The sequence below is a fragment of the Suillus plorans genome (assembly GCF_016647745.1).
Source record: "Suillus plorans strain S12 chromosome Unknown HD556scaffold_17, whole genome shotgun sequence".
In the NCBI taxonomy this organism is placed as follows: Eukaryota; Fungi; Basidiomycota; class Agaricomycetes; order Boletales; family Suillaceae; genus Suillus; species Suillus plorans.
In genome coordinates, this window is record NW_024537401.1 from 714,894 (window position 1) to 731,333 (window position 16,440).

Genomic DNA, 16,440 nt, shown 5'->3' on the forward strand with positions numbered 1-16,440 from the left:
ATGGAATAAATTACGCTTACAGTGGCGGCGCCATCAGGAAAAACCTCCCCTGGGAATTACTCATATATTCGCAACATTACATCGTTTCACTCGACTTTACTCAGTTTTACGCGACTTTAATCAGTTTTTTCAGTTATTATCGTGTAAAACTACATTTTCACGAGAATTATGTGCGTGTCCTATCCTACATTGAAGTAAGTGTACATGTCTTTGAAAACATTCAAAAGAAATGAGGGGCATGCATCGAGAACATCCAGACTCGTCCACTCTGCAGGAATGGCTCCTCCCCACTTAGGCAATAAGTGAGCACTTCGACAAATTAAAGATACGGGCACAATGGACACTTGGCGTTCACCATCGCGAACCACCCGCTTGACCTTATACAACCCAGACTGTGGATCTGGTAAAGCACTGAAGGCCGAAAACCATTCGACGTAGGCAAGATGCTGAGGTGGAGGGTTCTGAGGATCGAAATACCGTTTTAATACTGTTTGTGGCAAAGTGAAGACTGCGCGAACCTGCGCGACACGTAAATCTAACAATTATTTTATATCAGCGCAGGATCCAGCGGACTCAAAAAAGTGTCACCTTGTATAGATGCGGAGGTGCATCAGGATTGCGCACCTGTATAAGGCACGTATCAAAGCGAGCAGCTTTGACAATACGACCTTTGCTGTTCTTCACTGCTGGCTGAGCGTGTATGGAGTCGAGAGTTTCGGTCGCATGTATCTCATCATTCCAGAATTTGATTCGGTGGAAGACAGGTACGGAGTCGCAGGGAAAATGAATGTTCACTGCACGATCCTCGATTTGTTGGAAGGACAGTCCCAGGTGATTATATTGAACAATAAATCTTGCCAATGCTGGAATAAAATGAATGGCGCCATGTGAAGATAAAGAAGTGATTTCTCGGAATGGAACCAACTTGCGTGATGGGTGACGAGTCATTTTGATGTGAAAGAGGCATGCGAGGTCTGGAGGTTGCCAGCATTCAGTAGGAGAAACTGCAATGACATTTGCTGTGTCGGTCGTGCTCAAATTGTGGCGCCATACAACAAAATTTGCGTGCTGCAAGACCTTCTCCTTGCGTTCAAGCCACTTAGTCATCTGCCAAAATTCGTCTTTGTGATTGGTGGCAGCGTAAGCATCTTTTGCGAAGTTGATATGAAGCCTCTCGGTGGCCTCTGTGTTGAAGTTGTCCGTCGTGCCGAACAATTTGATTAATTCAGCATAGTGCTGAAGAAAATGGAGCTTCAGAATATTGAAGTTGCTGTGGACGCCAAGGTCTTCGAAGACACCTTTATTTGCGTGGAACTCATCCAGCACTGTTTCAAGCGCATCAATTGATGAATCAGAGTGAACAGGGAACTGGGCAAGGTAAAGGAAATCTAGAAGGGATCGAGTTGCACGCACTAGTCTTGCCGGAGATGCATTTCCTGGCAGCCGCACATCAATGATGAGGCTAAGTAAGAAGCGTGACATCTGCTTGTGCTCTGTACCGCTGACTCGGCTCAATGTTGTGATCCCTTTCTGGAAAGTGTGCATAGAATGATTGGGCGGAAGGCGGCGAACTCGTGCGTCTATCTCTGCAGCCCCAACAATCTCAGTAACCCAGCTGATCATGTGCTTCATTATCCCTTGGTAAAGTTGATGCAAAATGTCGGGCGTTATGGATTGGAAGATATTGAGGTACAGAAGGTCTTCCCAGAACGGATGCTGAAGTGGTTTGATTCGAACACCGTTACAGGCTTGGGTATATTGTGGGGATCCGATGAAGGTACAACAATTCAGAGAGTGAGTCTGAACAATGTTGGGTCTTGCAGAACCTAGCTGCTATTCGACCCTAAAGGGTTTCTGGACCAGGCTCAAGGCTCAGAGGAGAGGAAATATCATGAAAAACTACTGAAGACTCAGACTCATACTGATAACTGGTGAAAAGATAACTTCCTTATGTAAGCTACAAAAGTGCCAACATAAGGTAAGGTAAAAACAGTCTCTACAAGCCCAGCCAGAAATGAATCCCTACACCGAGAAGTTCGAGTGCATCCAAAATTGCATCAAGATCACGTAGTTCATGTTGAGAGGGGTGTTCGCCAAGCTCATTGCGAGGACAAGTGCAGATGGGACAGTCTCCGTTCATGGTCCCAGTGACGAGACACTGCTCAGGGTAATCCCCAATAAAGGCCGCAAATATTGGATGACAGCGTCGCATGATGCTGTCGCCACTCATCATTACAATGCCATCCACACCGGCTAACTTCAATGGCTCCACAATGCGTGACATGCACGCATGGAAAAGATTGGCCAAGGTACGACATCGTGAAGCTTTGTTGGCAATCTGTGTGAGACATGTTGTTGGCAGATATGCCAGGAGAATTTGACCTCGGCGGGAGGGTTTGCGTCGGATGCACTTTGGTAAATTGCCAATGGTAAGATAAACGGGATAAGCAGTTTTGTTTCGGAACAGAGTGATCTGTGTCTTGTCAGATGAGATGATGATGGGAATTATCGTGGCCCCCGGCTTTGATTGTTCCAAGACTTCCTACAGTTAAACATGAGCCAGTGACTGAATATGATAGACATAGAACACGTACTTGGGTTGCCCACCACCATTCACCTGTACACATGTCATGATATAGACGTTGAGTCTTGCCTGCATCCGCGTAATGTCTTTCTGGTGTGAAAGACAGGTATTGTGCATGCTCGGGGTCACCATACAGAGCTCGAACACATTCCAGTATATCTCGTGAGAATAGGTCATATGTTTCACCAGCTATGCAGGCTTCATGATGAGTGAAAGCAGGTCGACATGATGGAATTTTGGTATCGATGATCTTGTTGAGCTCGATTGAGTTCTTGTAAGACAGACGGAGTGCTTCGTGAACCTGATATAATGTCGGATGTGAGCTTCCATGTCAAAATGCTAAATAAATTATACATACACCTTCGATTGCTAGGAGATCGGTGAATGCATTCGATCCAAGACCTTGTACTTTTGCCCAGTGTGCGACTTCCCAGTCCATCTGAGAATTAAATGGAGCCCAGGAATTTTCTGCGCTTCCCTCCACAGCGGCTGAGTAATTCATGTACTCGGATCTCTTCAATTGAGGCATATTGTCCAACGGAGCACCAGCTTCACCTCCAAAATATTCAATAGTGACCGGAGGAGAATCTGAAGGCAGTGACTCCATGTTGTGTCCCGCTGCGTCTCGTGGTGGCTCCCAACCCATTCCTACATCGACACCTTCAATATCCTCATTGTCACTCTCTGGCACGTTCTCATCTTCCTCCACCACACTTGCATTATGGTGAACATCAACGTGGACCGGTTCTTCATCATTTACGAAGGGAAAATCTTCTTCTCCATAGTCATCACCAAAATAATCCCCACCGAATGGCTGAGGATCTGATATGACATCGTCAGGTGTGGTCCGTGTGGACATCATGGTGCTGTGGTCATGGGGTGCATTTCTGCGTACAGGTCGGTGTACCAAATTATTGAGGCTATCGCGCTCATGTTGACAGCGTGGATTGGAGGACTTATGGAGGTGTTGAAGGTAGGATCCCCTTCGAGGGAAATATTCACGGCAGCCTGCACATTGAAACACCATGGTGGTTGCACTAAGAAATAGCGTACACTGGAAAAGGCTAACTGAAAAGGAAAAGGCTAAGGAAATGTTACGGCCAACAAGGTTCAACAGACCCACAAGGTTCAACAGACCCTGGTCGGCTCTTGAACTTGCCAACTAGCCTCTCACATTTTTGCCTTTCTTCTCGTTCAAGTTGTGACCCTCACCTCCACCTCCATCAACGTTCACTTGGACCAAGATGGCTGCACGAAAGCAGTCAAAAGCGGTTGCTGCACAGTTGAGGGAAACCCGCAAGGCCAGAATGCGAGCCCAACTTGAAAATGTCTCTGTTGCGGATACAGCGGACGATATGGAGTTAGATAAGCCCAGCACAGGACGACGTGAGGGCATATTATATATACCTTTTAAGATTAACGCTAATGAAAAATTCTAACAGCAGCTCGTGCAGCCAAAACTGCGGCACTAACAAGACCTGGTCAGTACCAATTCATAGTGGTGACAAGAATAAATACTCAGATGTTCCCAGATCGCCCTATGAAATACACACGAGTTAGAAAAGAGCCAGCCAGCACAGTACAAGCGCCAGCATCATTGCCAACAGGCAAGCGCAAATATGCTAATAGTGTGGCAGAAGGTCAGAGCAGAACTTAGAACTGTAATTGCGTTTACCTTGAAGTTTGAACATAGTCCGGAAATCATCAAACATGAGCAAAGTTCAACAATCAGAGGCGCTACATCAGCGTGAAGTCAAGAAGGTCAAGTTAACGCCTAAGCTTAGTGAGCCCAATTAGCAATCCCACCCTTACCCGAGTATGTGCCCTTAATTTCAGAATGATGTCCGAAGAAAGTCCAAGGACGTCCGAAGGATGTCCGAAGCGCGGGAAAGTTCGGAAGGACTTTCTGGACGAGTGCAAGTAACTTCCGGACGAGTGCGGGAAAGTTCCGGAGGAACTTCCGGAAATTACAATGAGGTTTCGTCCTGATATGGATACGTGTAATGGCTACTTAGGACAAGTCCTAAGTAGAAGCAAACAGAGGAAAGGCTGCAAGGACAAAGTCCGAAGCAGAATAGGTCCGGAGGACCGCGGGAAAGTTTCGGACGAACGTCCGGAAACTTCGGAGGATCGGATGAGCGGATAAGCGGATAAGCGGATAAACGGATAAGCGGATGAGCGGATAAGTGGAGCTCTGGCCTAGGGAATTTCTCCCTAGGCCCGAGATGGATATTGACTAAGTCGATAGACTAGAACTGATGTGAGGACTTAGAGTGAGATCTAGTGCGAGGACTAATATGATATTTAGACTGAGGAACTACAGGACATATACAAGAGTTTATATACTAAGGAAATAACGGAAAGATCAGTAAGCAAGCGTCCGAGGCTATGTATGAAGCATAAGCAAAGTTATCAAGCGCGAGTCGGAAATGAAGCATAGGTTAACAGATCAGTAAGCATATCAGTAGTAAGTATAACCGAGATACCGAGGACAAGGAATACCGAATAGAGGAATAGGCTGTGTTAACGTTATATGCACAGGAATTGAATTAGGAAGCTTATCGTATATCGGATCGGACCGGACTGGACCGGATGTCCGGATGAGACGCGTGGATTGAGGTATGGAGGTAAATGTATGTGGATGTGGATGTGGATGTGCAGGGGTGCAGGGATCCGGATGGATAGAGGACTGGAGACATGAATAGGGTGTCCGAAGGTCCGGATGAGGCGTGGGAATATTGTCGGATGTAGGTCCGGAATACGGGATATGACAGTTTGACCGACGCCAACAGAAAGGGGGATAGGAGCAATGGAAGGACCAAACACGCCGTTCAAGTACCTCATGCCGAATGCGGTGGCAGTGGAATCATTGCCATGGCTCACCATCGGTGGTGGGAACGATGGATTGGCAAGGACCCGCTCCTGCCGAAGCTTCTCAACAAGACCGACAAGTCCATTCACCAACATCACGGTGGTGCCGACATCAAGCTGCACGGCGGAAAGCTCAGCACGCATCGAGGAGATGCGAGCATCAAAATCGTGCTTTATCGCATTCACCCTAGCAAGGGCATTGTCGTCGGCCGTTTGCATGGCATTGACTTGAGCTGTTAGGGCGAGCACATGTTCGAGGATGGTAGGTGCTGGCGGCGCCGAAGGAAGGGAAACAGCATCGGCGACATGAGTTGGTGGGACATGAGGGACGGGCAAATCGTCAGTGTTCTCCAGCCAATGGTCGTGGGGGAAGTCGTCCACAGAAGCAATGGCTCCAGGCTGGTCAACCATGATTTGATCAGCAGCCTCAGCCAACATCTCAGTAGGAATGTCAGTGTGCTGCTCGGCGTCGGTAACAAGATCCATATCGGCATCATCGTGGCCGGCGACAGACACCTCTGCGAAGGTGAGTTAGAGCGTGTCATGGCAAAAAAAAAAAAAAAATTACCTACCAGGATCCTCAACAGAATCCTCAGATTCCACCATGGGAGTCGGTGGACGTGCGCGCGAGGTTGCTCTGGTGGTCCTGGATTGGGCCTTGGACTTGGAGGCCGGTGCAGCCTTTGGCCGAGGATGTGACTTTGGAGCCCGCATTGTTGCAGGGCCGCGGGTATCGACCGACATTGGTCGCTCACACCGTACCTTCATAAAATGGCACTTGGCGCAGGACTTGATGGCCTGCCCCTTCCTGCCGACCACAACAAGGCAAGATTCCCCGATGCATCTGTCGCACGGTGGAGTGTACTGTGAACAAGTTAGTACTCTGTCACCGAAATCAACTTGCCTCACTGACCTCCTCCTCATCATTGGCCCTCAGTGGCCGGCGCCCTCTGATAGGCCCGGCGATGTCAACAGCCTTTTCCTTTCCTTTGCCCTTTTGCTGGGCTCGGCCGATCTTTGGTTCGGCGGCCGGCTGAAGAGTCTTGAGTTCGGCAGATTGACAGGATGAGGTAAATCTCACCTGCTTTACGTGTTTCGTCGTACCCTGCAAAGTCCTCAGCGATGATATAGGCACTGGCATTACTGCCATGCTTACCTGTGATTTGACCGGCGCTACACCGGAAGATTCAGCAACCTTGGCCCGCTAATCTCATGTAAGTGGTTAGTTGAAAATGGTCAAAGAAAAACATACCTTGACTATGATGGTGCCTGTTGGCCGCCTGTCCTCATCCTCGGTGTTGGAGATGATAGCCTTTGACAGATGTTTCAACACCTTTTGCTTCTTCCTGCCTGACTTGGCGTCAGGGCTGTCTTCTCTGGTTCTACGAGCCCCCCGGTCAGACCGTTTGCCCTTGTCAGTAATGGTGCTAGGAACAACGGGCTGTTGAGAATGACCGATGCGAGGGAGTGAGGCGATCGGCGGAACAGACAGCCTTGTGGGGGCTGGTTCTGGTGCCGGTGCCGGTGCAACTGCAGGTTCCGGATCAGGTGCCGGATCAGGCACATGTGCAGGTGCATGCACCGGTGCAGGCGCAGGCGCCGGTGTAGGTGCAGGCGCCGGTGCAGCAGCTGTGTGTTCTGTGATGGTATTAGCGCACCCATTTGAAATGAAAAGAATGCCGACTCACGATATCCAGCAGTCTTTGGGAAGAACGGATGTGACTCCATACGATAATCATTATGGCACACACAATCCCATTGGGGGACAAGACCTTGATTCATGGTCGCCCGGATTTCAGCGGCTGCAGAAAGCAGGAACGGTGAGATGACCGAGCACGTCCTGCCATGCTGCTGCAGCGCTTGAGACTGTGCATGGTGAGTAGGTACATAATAATGAGAGTGAAAAAAGACACACCAGCTGCCGCGCTATCTCATGCGCCTGATCCATCACTTCCCGGCCATCAGCTGCCCAGTGTGTGATTCGGCTAAGCGAATCGCGCAGAGATTTGTCAGCAAGCGCCAAAGCAAGATCGGATTCGTGTTGTGACGGCATGGTTCAGAATTGGCGCGAGGTGATGGCGACGATGTTGAATGTGAGTGAGGAATGAGAAAATGCGACAAAGGGCGCCACATTGTAAGACCGCCGGAAATGGCCGAAGTGCGGCAGCAACGTTTGGACTTCTTCATTGTTTACCAACTGCAGAGTGTAAGTTCCCAAAGACCTCTATGGGTCCCCACGAGAATTTGGTTGACAACGCTCGAAGGCTACAGGACGACCGCATCAAAACCGACTGCAATTTTTTCGTCACTTGGGACCAGTGGGTGCCACCGAAGTTGTGCACAACTCCCTCCCCTCAAAACGGCCCGAAACACCATCAAACTCGCATTAGCCCTGAGCAACCGAATATATCCAGGCCATATGAACTAACAAACTATTTACTTTCAACCATGCCATCCTGGCAGACACAAACCGAAGCACTTCCCACCCAACATGCTGGTACTGAAAGTAAGTTTCATGTTAAATTGATCTTTAGTGGTTGTTGACAACGTTAGTATTTGACATGTCCTGGAATTTCGAGGATGATCCAATGCCGACGGTGGAAAGACCGAATAAAACTCCATCGGCTGAACCGCACATGCGAAGCCAAGGTAACTCAAGTCCCTTTAGAATATTTTAGACATCTAACGAAGTGATTAGCGTTTGACATGTGTTGGGACACTGAGGTAACTCCGGCACTGACTGATCCGGCGGAAGCGGCCGTACCACTGAAAGCAGGTGAATATGATCTATGTTGGAATGGCGAGGAAGGTCTACCGACGATCGATTTGGCGCCGATCCTCCAGCCGGACACCGGAGAAAATGAGACCATCGATGTTATGGACACCGGAAAGAATAAGACCATGGATATCACAATACCCGGCGGAGCCGGTCAATACGATATGTGTTGGAATGACTGTGCATCTGCAGAAGCAGTGGGATATATAGGTGAGCATTGGTTATTAGCACTGACGGCTGTGACTAAATATTACTTAGGCGATTTTGACATGTGCTGGGGCGTTTCACCAACGGCAGGAGATGATCACGTTGAAAGTGGTTTGATTGCTGCACCGGTGATTGACTTGGTCAACGCAGGTGGGTTCAAATGGTTTCTGAATGTAAGTCACAGACACTGACAATCAAATCCAACAGCGGACACTCAGGCATCATATGACATGTGTTTTGAAAATATATTGCCGACCACATCTCCAGCACCGAGTGATGGCTCGCCGAGTCAGACAGTCGAGGCAGGCGAAGAATTGCTGCGCCGAGCCAATTTGAGGCTGGAAAATATTGATGCTGCAATGAGTAGGTCTATGTGTCTTCTCATCATCGAACTCATGTCAAGGATCGCCGTGTTACAGGAGATGACCGAGGGCAACGTTGCAGAGATCTCTTGGACGCCAACCAGGGTTTGATTTCTGATTACCAGGATGCCCGTAACCAATTTGTGACAGCCAGCGCTGATGTCGCGAAAATTGAACATCTGATGAACATGCACTGCAAGATCGATGATCCCCTGCATATATTGCTACTAGCAATGAGGAAAATGGGCCGGGGACAGTCTCCAATTCAGTAGTGTAGAAGATTGAGTGGAGATAACAATGTATATATCATGTGTTTAAATACCATCTAAATACCAAACTCATTGAAGACCGAGGAGAATGGAACAAGCCACATGACATGTGAGACCGCCGACAACTACACATAGTCGGCATATCTCTTGGGCTTTTGTCGAATTCGGGCGCCAAGCCCGTTGTCAATCTTACTCCTTGTACTCCTGGCTGGTGCATCAGAGAGCGAGCGAGCCGCCGATCTGGTAGCCTTGGTCTTTTTGGGCGACCGGTCATTCACCGCCGGTGACCTGTCTCTGGCGGCAAGTGATTTCTTCGGCAACCGGTCATTTACCGCAGGCGAGGGCAACCAGTCATTCACCGCCGGTGACCTGTCTCTGGTGGCAAATGATTTCTTCGGCAACCCGTCATTTACCGCGGGCGATATATTCCTAGTTGCCTTGGTCTTCTTGGTCAACCGGTCATTTGCCACTGGTGTTGCCAGAAGATGTTCCATGCCCCGACGAGTTGAATGTGGGCCGAAGCTACGAATGTGCTGGCCACAATGATGAGCACCACTTGCGTCATAGTCGGCTTTGGGTGCAGTGTTGCCACCACTTTCATCAGCTGATCCCTCGGTCACCTGTTCGATGGGCATGCCGGTCCTGCCTGCAGTAGTGGCTTGTCTGTTATGAGTAACTTTCCTGACCAACTCTACCACCGGTCGGCCCATTTGTGCGAAGTCTGTTGGCAGTGAGATGATGGCAGGCTCAATTGTAGCTCTCTTACGCAAGCTCTTCGGTCGCGGTCGGTCATCTGACTCTGACTCGCGCCCCACCTGGTCACTGTGTGCGGTAATTGCATCTTTCTCCACACGGTTGGAGGCATCGGTGTTGTTAGAGTCTTCATCGGCAGAACCGATATGAGCCCGTTTGATGAACCTCGGCGGCCTTTTTGGAAGTCTGACCGATGAGAGTGCAGTGGCGGCCGATGACTTTGCAGTTGGCCTGGGCCATAAGCCCTCATCATCAGCATCAGCATCAGACCCATCAGACCCTTCGCCGACCGGTGAATGCATCTTGCCCTTGTCGTCAATCCATGCTTTGAACTTTAACATTAGTCCAACCTGGTGGTCTTGTCGGTCCAACCAACATTCCAACAAGGCATTGGCTTCATTCCGTTGCATTTTGGATGGGTCTGTGATCTTGATATCATTTGGCAGGTATGTGCTGGAGATGAACCGTGACTGCCCCTTCATTATGTCACTCCATGGCACTGGGACCTTCCGTTTTCCGCAACATATTCCTATGGCGGCGGGTGTCAGATAATGGCACAGGTCTTCTATCATACGGCTTACTGTAATGAATGGTGAGGAATGACCGAATCATTGCCTTCTTGACTTCAAGCGAGACACCCTTAATATCAGGCAATATCGGCAAATCCATACGGTCCAGGTCGAACTCGTAATGAGGCTTGGGGACTCGGCGAGTGCCTCCCAACAGTGTGCCGTCCTGGTCTTGATCCTGGTCTTGGTGGAGGCAACATGAATTATATGAAGCACCTCTCAGATGGTCTTGAGACTTACCGAATTCATCACCAATAAAATCTTCCCATGCCGGTAAGATGACCTGCCAGTCCTTGCATTTCATGAAGCTGGATCCTCTTCCGAGGTGTTCATTGAAGTCAAACCTGCCAAACCATGTAAGCACAATGACCAACCGACCGAGCATATCAACTTGCCCAGATGTAAGCAGGGCGCCCTTCTCGTCTTTCCAGGATCCCAATACAAAGAGTCTCATACTGGCCTGAGTAAACATCTCTTTGGCGAAGTGCTTGATCATTTTTTGCACCCTTCTTCTTAGCTGTCTTGGCCTGGACTACAGGGTCAGGCACTTGATTTGTCCACTGGTCGGCCTTTGCCCGGGCTTCCTCCAACTCATCATCGTTGAGCCCTTTCATGATTGCCGTCATGGTAGGTTGATATCTTCTGAGGACTTCTTTCTGCTCAGGCTTCTGCCCAGTCTCCTCCTCAATTTCTTCATGTATTTGCTGAAGAATGTCGGCCTTCCGCTCCTCTTCGATGACTCGGCGGGCTGTCCATTTCTTTTGCAGCTTCATTCGGCACTTTGGCATTAACCTTGGGTTTCTTGTGATTGTAGAACCACTGCCTGTATCTCTGTGCATGATGACTGTAATGCAGCATGACCCGAGATCAAAGCCGAAAAGCTTACCTCTTTTCGTTGCTTCAAGAGCTCTTTGTCCATCTTTGGAGCGAAAAGTTTTGCCTCTCTGGCGGCCACTTTGAAAATCTGTCGTTGCTCAGTTCCACTTGCCTTCTCCCAGTCCTCAACATGGGACTGCAGTGTGGTTGTCTCTTGGTCGTTCAACCGAGGCTGATCACCGGTGATTATCTTTGTCCGAGGCATATCACAGTAGGTAGCTTGGAGTAAAGAACCTGGAAATGTACGTGTAGGAGAGCGTTGATGTGGTTGATGGAACGAAAAATGGAAGGAAGCTCATGTGAGTTATGATTCACATAAGTGACACACCCATGTCATAAGTGAACGTAAGGGCTAGATTGTGCCAAATAGTGTGAGCCCTATCACTATAAGACTTATTGAGTGGTGTAGATGCATAGGTGGGTGGGTGGCATGAAATTGGAGGATCTGAAGTGCTCTTGACATATCATATACACAAATCACTATCAGTCATTGGAATTGCGCCGTGAATATCCATGCCAATGATTACCGAGAGATCAAAGTGACTATTACATACTAGGCATTGCATTTGGCAGTTGAATGTAAGCACTAAACCGTCCCAAAGTCTAAGCATCTCATTCCAAACAACACATCCTGACAAATGCAGCACTACTTCCGTCCATGGTCAAGTCAAAGCCAAAGGCCTGGAGTCCTCCAAAGACATCCTCTTTGGTTCAATGGGAGAACAAACGAACATCTAGAGGAGATATGGGATGATTTGTCAAAGCTCGACGTTACAACAAAACAACATCGGTTCATTCATCCCCCAGAAAATCGCCTACAAAGGACCGATCTACCAGAGGACTTCATGAGGAGGGCGACCATGAACACTACGACCTAGGTGAATGTAACTTGAAGCCTTTTCGTCTTCGCAAGTCCATGGCAAGCTCACCATTCACTTGCCTTGTCTCATGTGCTGACACCAAATATCAAGAGTCAAAATGACTATCTGCGCGAGTGGCAGTACAAGACCGAGGACTACTTAGACTTGCTCCTTCGGCGAGAGGGTCCACCTTCCAACAGGATGTGCTCTGTCTGTCCAAAGGATGGAGTCTACAGATGTCATGGCTGCATGGGTGAACCGCTCTTCTGTACCCATTGCTGTCGGACGTTTCACAGCTGCATGCCTTTCCATCGGATCAGTCAATGGACTGGGGGATTCTTCGAAGACACTTCCTTGACCAAGATTGGGTTTGAAGTCCACCTTGGCCATGCAGGCGAGCCTTGCCCCGGACTGACCGATGAGTGGTGCGACACAGATGATGAAGGAGACCAATTCACAGACGGCCCATGGATACCATTGGTTAATGATCCTCGGATGACTATGGTGGTGGATACGTCCGGGCTCCACTCCATGATGATCAGATTCTGTCAGTGCGCCGGTGCACTGAGCCCGGACATGCAACTATTTGAAACCGGCCTCTTCCCTGCATCTTTTACTTCGCCGAAGACAGCATTTACATTTGCGGTGTTGGACGACTTCCTGCTGGACAACCTGGAATGCGGGACATCAGCAATGAACTACTACAGTAAATTAATAAGAATCACATCAAGCGTGTTCCCTCATCTGGTTCCAGTGAGTGATGTGGATTTCCTGCATTGCATTGCTCACAATAGCCGAAAGGACCGGTACAGAGAATTGATGAGGGTCGGCAGGCAGTGGAGACAAGTGAAGCAGCTCAAGTGGCATGGGTTTGGCCATGAGAAGCGAAAGCCGAAGGCAGGGGAGCTTGCACTCTTCTGTCCTGCATGTCCTCAGCCCGGTGTAAACCTCAGTATGTCAGACAGAAATGGATCCGACCCTGCATGGCTATATTCCAGATCTTTGGTCATGGATGGCAATTTCAAGGCCAAGCATTTACATCCCACCAATCCGACCGATGAAGTGGCATTGACTGATGGCTTGGGCTTCATGGTCAGCGACGCCCGATACAAAATGCATCTATCCCAGGTGCAGGACATTGTACAAAGGTCAGACTGTAATAACCACCAAGCGGTCAACCAAGCAAATGCTTCCCACCACCGGCTGGAAGCCACAGGGATAGGAGGGTGTGCTTGCGCGAGACACGGGTGTTTTGTCCCTCATTCAATGGTGGACTTTCAGAAGGGGGAAAGGTTCGCCGTTCCAACTGCTAAATTGGCCAGGTTGAACTGATGAGTTGGCCGGTCAAAGGCAAATGAATATGGATTACGCGCTGTGTCAAGCTCTGGGGTACAACACCGATGGTATTGATCGGGCATTGACTTTCTATGACATTAATTGTCAATACAACAAGCATCTGAGCAAGCGGATTGAGGACTCGCCCTATCTTGACCTTCCATGGGGCATGGAGATTATTCCTGGCATCGGGCTCTGGCATGTCCACGGCCATCAAGACAAATGCTATGTGCAGTATGCATCCAATTTCATAACAGGTGCCACCAGAATCGACGGCGAAATCATGGAGACCCTGTGGGCGCCCTTGAACATCATATCACCGTCGGCAAGAGGGATGTCCACCCCTCACCGAAAGGAGTGTTTGGACTTTCAGATGAATGATTGCAATTTTATGAAGATGATACGCATCAGTGAGCAATATCATGTTATCCAGCTAGCAAATTCAAATGCATTTAGGCAAATTCCTTTGCCGAAAATTTAAGGAGGCCGTGCAGGGAGTCCAAGACAGCTGACATGCATTTGACCGGTTGAGCGAGACCGCCAAGGATGACACCCTTGTCAAATGGGAAGCAGAGGCCACTGCTGCTGAAGATGACCGACTTCATAATCCCAGCTCCATGGATATATACGAAGTTCAGTTGGCCAAAGGTCCGTTGCAATGGGACTCTTGTATATTGAATATGCTGATGTCCTTGTGGCACAGCACCAACAAGAAAACAGCAAGAGTTGCACCTACTGAACCGTCAGGCACAATGGCCCGCCGGTGAGATTCACCAGGGTGCTGCAACTTGGCTGGCCTGTGGAATGACACTGGAGGAAGTGCAAGTAGCCCTCCTGATCGATGTCAACAAGTTGGGGAAACGGCCGACCAACAATCAGAAGCTGGCTATTGCCCGGCATCGTGACAGATTGCAAGGTCAACTAGATGAATTTGTGAGGGTCGCACCGACATTTCTTGGCAATGAATTCAACAGCTGCGACCATTTGGACGGTATGACAGTTATGTTGGACACAACAGAATTGGATTCCGTCGGATCATCATCGGAGGCTCCCGATCAGTCAGATGATGAAGACCAATGTGATATATCGGTGGAGTTCAATCCTGAGACCGTGGTGATTCCATTACCGTCAAACATCGGCATCAAAAGGTGCGCCGAGTGGGGCGTCTCCGACCTTGTGCTACAAGAAATATCCTTAAGAGAGGGCCAAGCAAACGATGCATTGCATGCTGTGAGGGTCAACTTGGCCGACAAGGCCGTTCTCTTTCGCACCACGGTTCAGTCGGCAAAGTCACAAGCACGGTCGACCAGAGCATGGGCTCGTGTGCACTCAGTTGACAGAGTTCTTAACCTCAACACACAGATCTACGCAAAATGCCGGAAGCAGCTCATTAATCTCGGTGCCGATGACTTATTGATGAAGTATCGGCTATTGGAGAAGGCCGACCTCAAGGCCACTACCGTGGTGGCAGACACAAATGCCCGTGGTCAAAGAAATAGCACATTAGCCTGGTTTTGGTCCATTGACGTTGAGGGGGATTCTACCAGCAATGACTGGATGAATGAATGTATGTACTTCGCCGACCTACCTCTTCCTATATAGTCGTAATTTACTTGCCAAATAGTTTACCGTGTCCATTGGCTCAGGACATTGGCACTGCAAAATCGTTGGGAAGAGGAGCTACTGCTGGTCGGTCGAGAAATGACATGGACGGTTGCATTCTTTATGCATAAATCTCAACAATGGGTCCGCCGAATGCAGGAGGCCGATGCAAAGGACATCATTGGGCACCGCTGCTATGCAGCCCGCCAGGCTCAAATGTATCTCCGACTATCCCAGCATGCAGAAGACAGCTTTGAGAGAACAAAAGGGGTGGCTGAGGTTGCGGAGTGACCGGGGTCCACATGCAGCTGCTAGATTAGTCATCAGTACAATGCCGATCCCCATAAAAGTTTTTTCCATGTTGATGTTAACTACCACCATCATGTCCAACTCCCTAACATTGCATACATATGAACTGAGTGACTTTACTCTGTGGGATGCTGCCAATGTTCTAGAGTTTGCTACGTCTCAATTCGCCGCGATCTGGCTGGCTTGCGACCGAAACCACATCCCTTGAACACCGGCTTACAAAGCCACCTTCATTCGGCATCTTCAGTGGGAGGCAGATGTAAGTACATCATCGGTCGGTCAGTCGGTCGGCCATTGTGATCTTGTAGCTGATGCCTAAATCAGTGTTTTGTATTCTCATATATTAACATATCAGTGGTCCTCAACATCCACCCAACCATGCCCGACCTTCTCCGCAGCATCATCGGCAGATTTACCCGATTCCAAACTGGAACCATCACAGCCGAGGAATTGCATGATGAATTCTTTCTTCACTGCTCTCCGCATCGCCCTGGATTGACGTCCCACCACCGAGTTGTTCCTAACTATCCCTATGATTGGTGGAAGGATCACTTTGACCACTTGAGTTTTGAGCTGCTGGTCTTGAACCTGCAAGAGGTCATGGAGATGACCCATGACCACTTTGAACAACTGGTCGGTCATTTTATCTCTCTCACTTTCTTTCTGCTTCATGATGATGGACTTACTCTCATGTCAATCCTTAGCCGCTGGGAGCTATCCTTGAACCGGGTCCTGCGGTAACCGGTCAAGTGGACGGTGAAGCCCTCTTCAATCAAATTGTGGCCGCAAGAGCCCACCTCCAACATCTCGGCGAATCAATGGCTTCCTTGCTGGAGCAGAAGGCCGGATTGCCGCTGCAGCCGCAGTCCACCATGTCTCAACTTGAGGGACCGATTGCCGAGCTGGAGGAAGAGCTCTTAAATTCTGGTAGGCAATTGTCTGGCAAGGATTGACTTCACATCAATTGTGCTGTTCTATCGCCGATCTGACCGTCATTACCGGCAATGTGTGCATACTTACGAAATAGACATCGGTAGTATCGCCGAATTACGTTCATGCTCCAAATG

The 16,440-nt window shown here is 49.1% G+C and overlaps 6 protein-coding genes across 6 annotated transcripts; 3 read left to right on the forward strand and 3 right to left on the reverse strand.

The window, feature by feature from the left end:
* Positions 1–212: 212 nt before the first annotated feature.
* HD556DRAFT_1196114 (uncharacterized protein) lies at positions 213–3,056 on the reverse strand (the record flags this gene model as incomplete). Its single annotated transcript, XM_041296279.1, has 5 exons — positions 213–518; positions 589–1,800; positions 2,027–2,542; positions 2,595–2,885; positions 2,943–3,056. Coding segments are annotated over 5 exons (2,439 nt in total), but the record flags the coding sequence as incomplete, so codon positions are not given.
* A 2,057-nt stretch (positions 3,057–5,113) lies between these two features.
* On the reverse strand, positions 5,114–7,508 carry HD556DRAFT_1466784 (uncharacterized protein; the record flags this gene model as incomplete). The annotated part of the gene is made up of 8 exons (XM_041308372.1): positions 5,114–5,973; positions 6,028–6,319; positions 6,369–6,488; positions 6,537–6,560; positions 6,612–6,659; positions 6,708–7,093; positions 7,144–7,321; positions 7,371–7,508. 8 exons carry the CDS (start codon positions 7,506–7,508, stop codon positions 5,114–5,116), a joined length of 2,046 nt encoding a protein of 681 aa, XP_041162408.1.
* Positions 7,509–7,903: 395 nt separating this feature from the next.
* HD556DRAFT_1441293 (uncharacterized protein) lies at positions 7,904–8,911 on the forward strand (the record flags this gene model as incomplete). The annotated part of the gene is made up of 5 exons (XM_041306267.1): positions 7,904–7,961; positions 8,009–8,104; positions 8,154–8,441; positions 8,490–8,588; positions 8,646–8,911. 5 exons carry the CDS (start codon positions 7,904–7,906, stop codon positions 8,909–8,911), a joined length of 807 nt encoding a protein of 268 aa, XP_041162409.1.
* A 283-nt stretch (positions 8,912–9,194) lies between these two features.
* Positions 9,195–11,472, reverse strand: HD556DRAFT_1441294 (uncharacterized protein; the record flags this gene model as incomplete). Its single annotated transcript, XM_041306268.1, has 6 exons — positions 9,195–10,351; positions 10,404–10,574; positions 10,632–10,781; positions 10,834–11,149; positions 11,184–11,222; positions 11,278–11,472. 6 exons carry the CDS (start codon positions 11,470–11,472, stop codon positions 9,195–9,197), a joined length of 2,028 nt encoding a protein of 675 aa, XP_041162410.1.
* A 955-nt stretch (positions 11,473–12,427) lies between these two features.
* HD556DRAFT_1441295 (uncharacterized protein) lies at positions 12,428–15,355 on the forward strand (the record flags this gene model as incomplete). The annotated part of the gene is made up of 7 exons (XM_041306269.1): positions 12,428–12,833; positions 12,882–13,419; positions 13,478–13,872; positions 13,919–13,950; positions 13,999–14,110; positions 14,166–15,029; positions 15,087–15,355. The coding sequence occupies 7 exons, from the start codon at positions 12,428–12,430 to the stop codon at positions 15,353–15,355; spliced, it is 2,616 nt and encodes an 871-aa protein (XP_041162411.1).
* Positions 15,356–15,751: 396 nt separating this feature from the next.
* HD556DRAFT_1441296 (uncharacterized protein) lies at positions 15,752–16,326 on the forward strand (the record flags this gene model as incomplete). The annotated part of the gene is made up of 2 exons (XM_041306270.1): positions 15,752–16,006; positions 16,078–16,326. The coding sequence occupies 2 exons, from the start codon at positions 15,752–15,754 to the stop codon at positions 16,324–16,326; spliced, it is 504 nt and encodes a 167-aa protein (XP_041162412.1).
* Between the last annotated feature and the right edge of the window lie 114 nt (positions 16,327–16,440).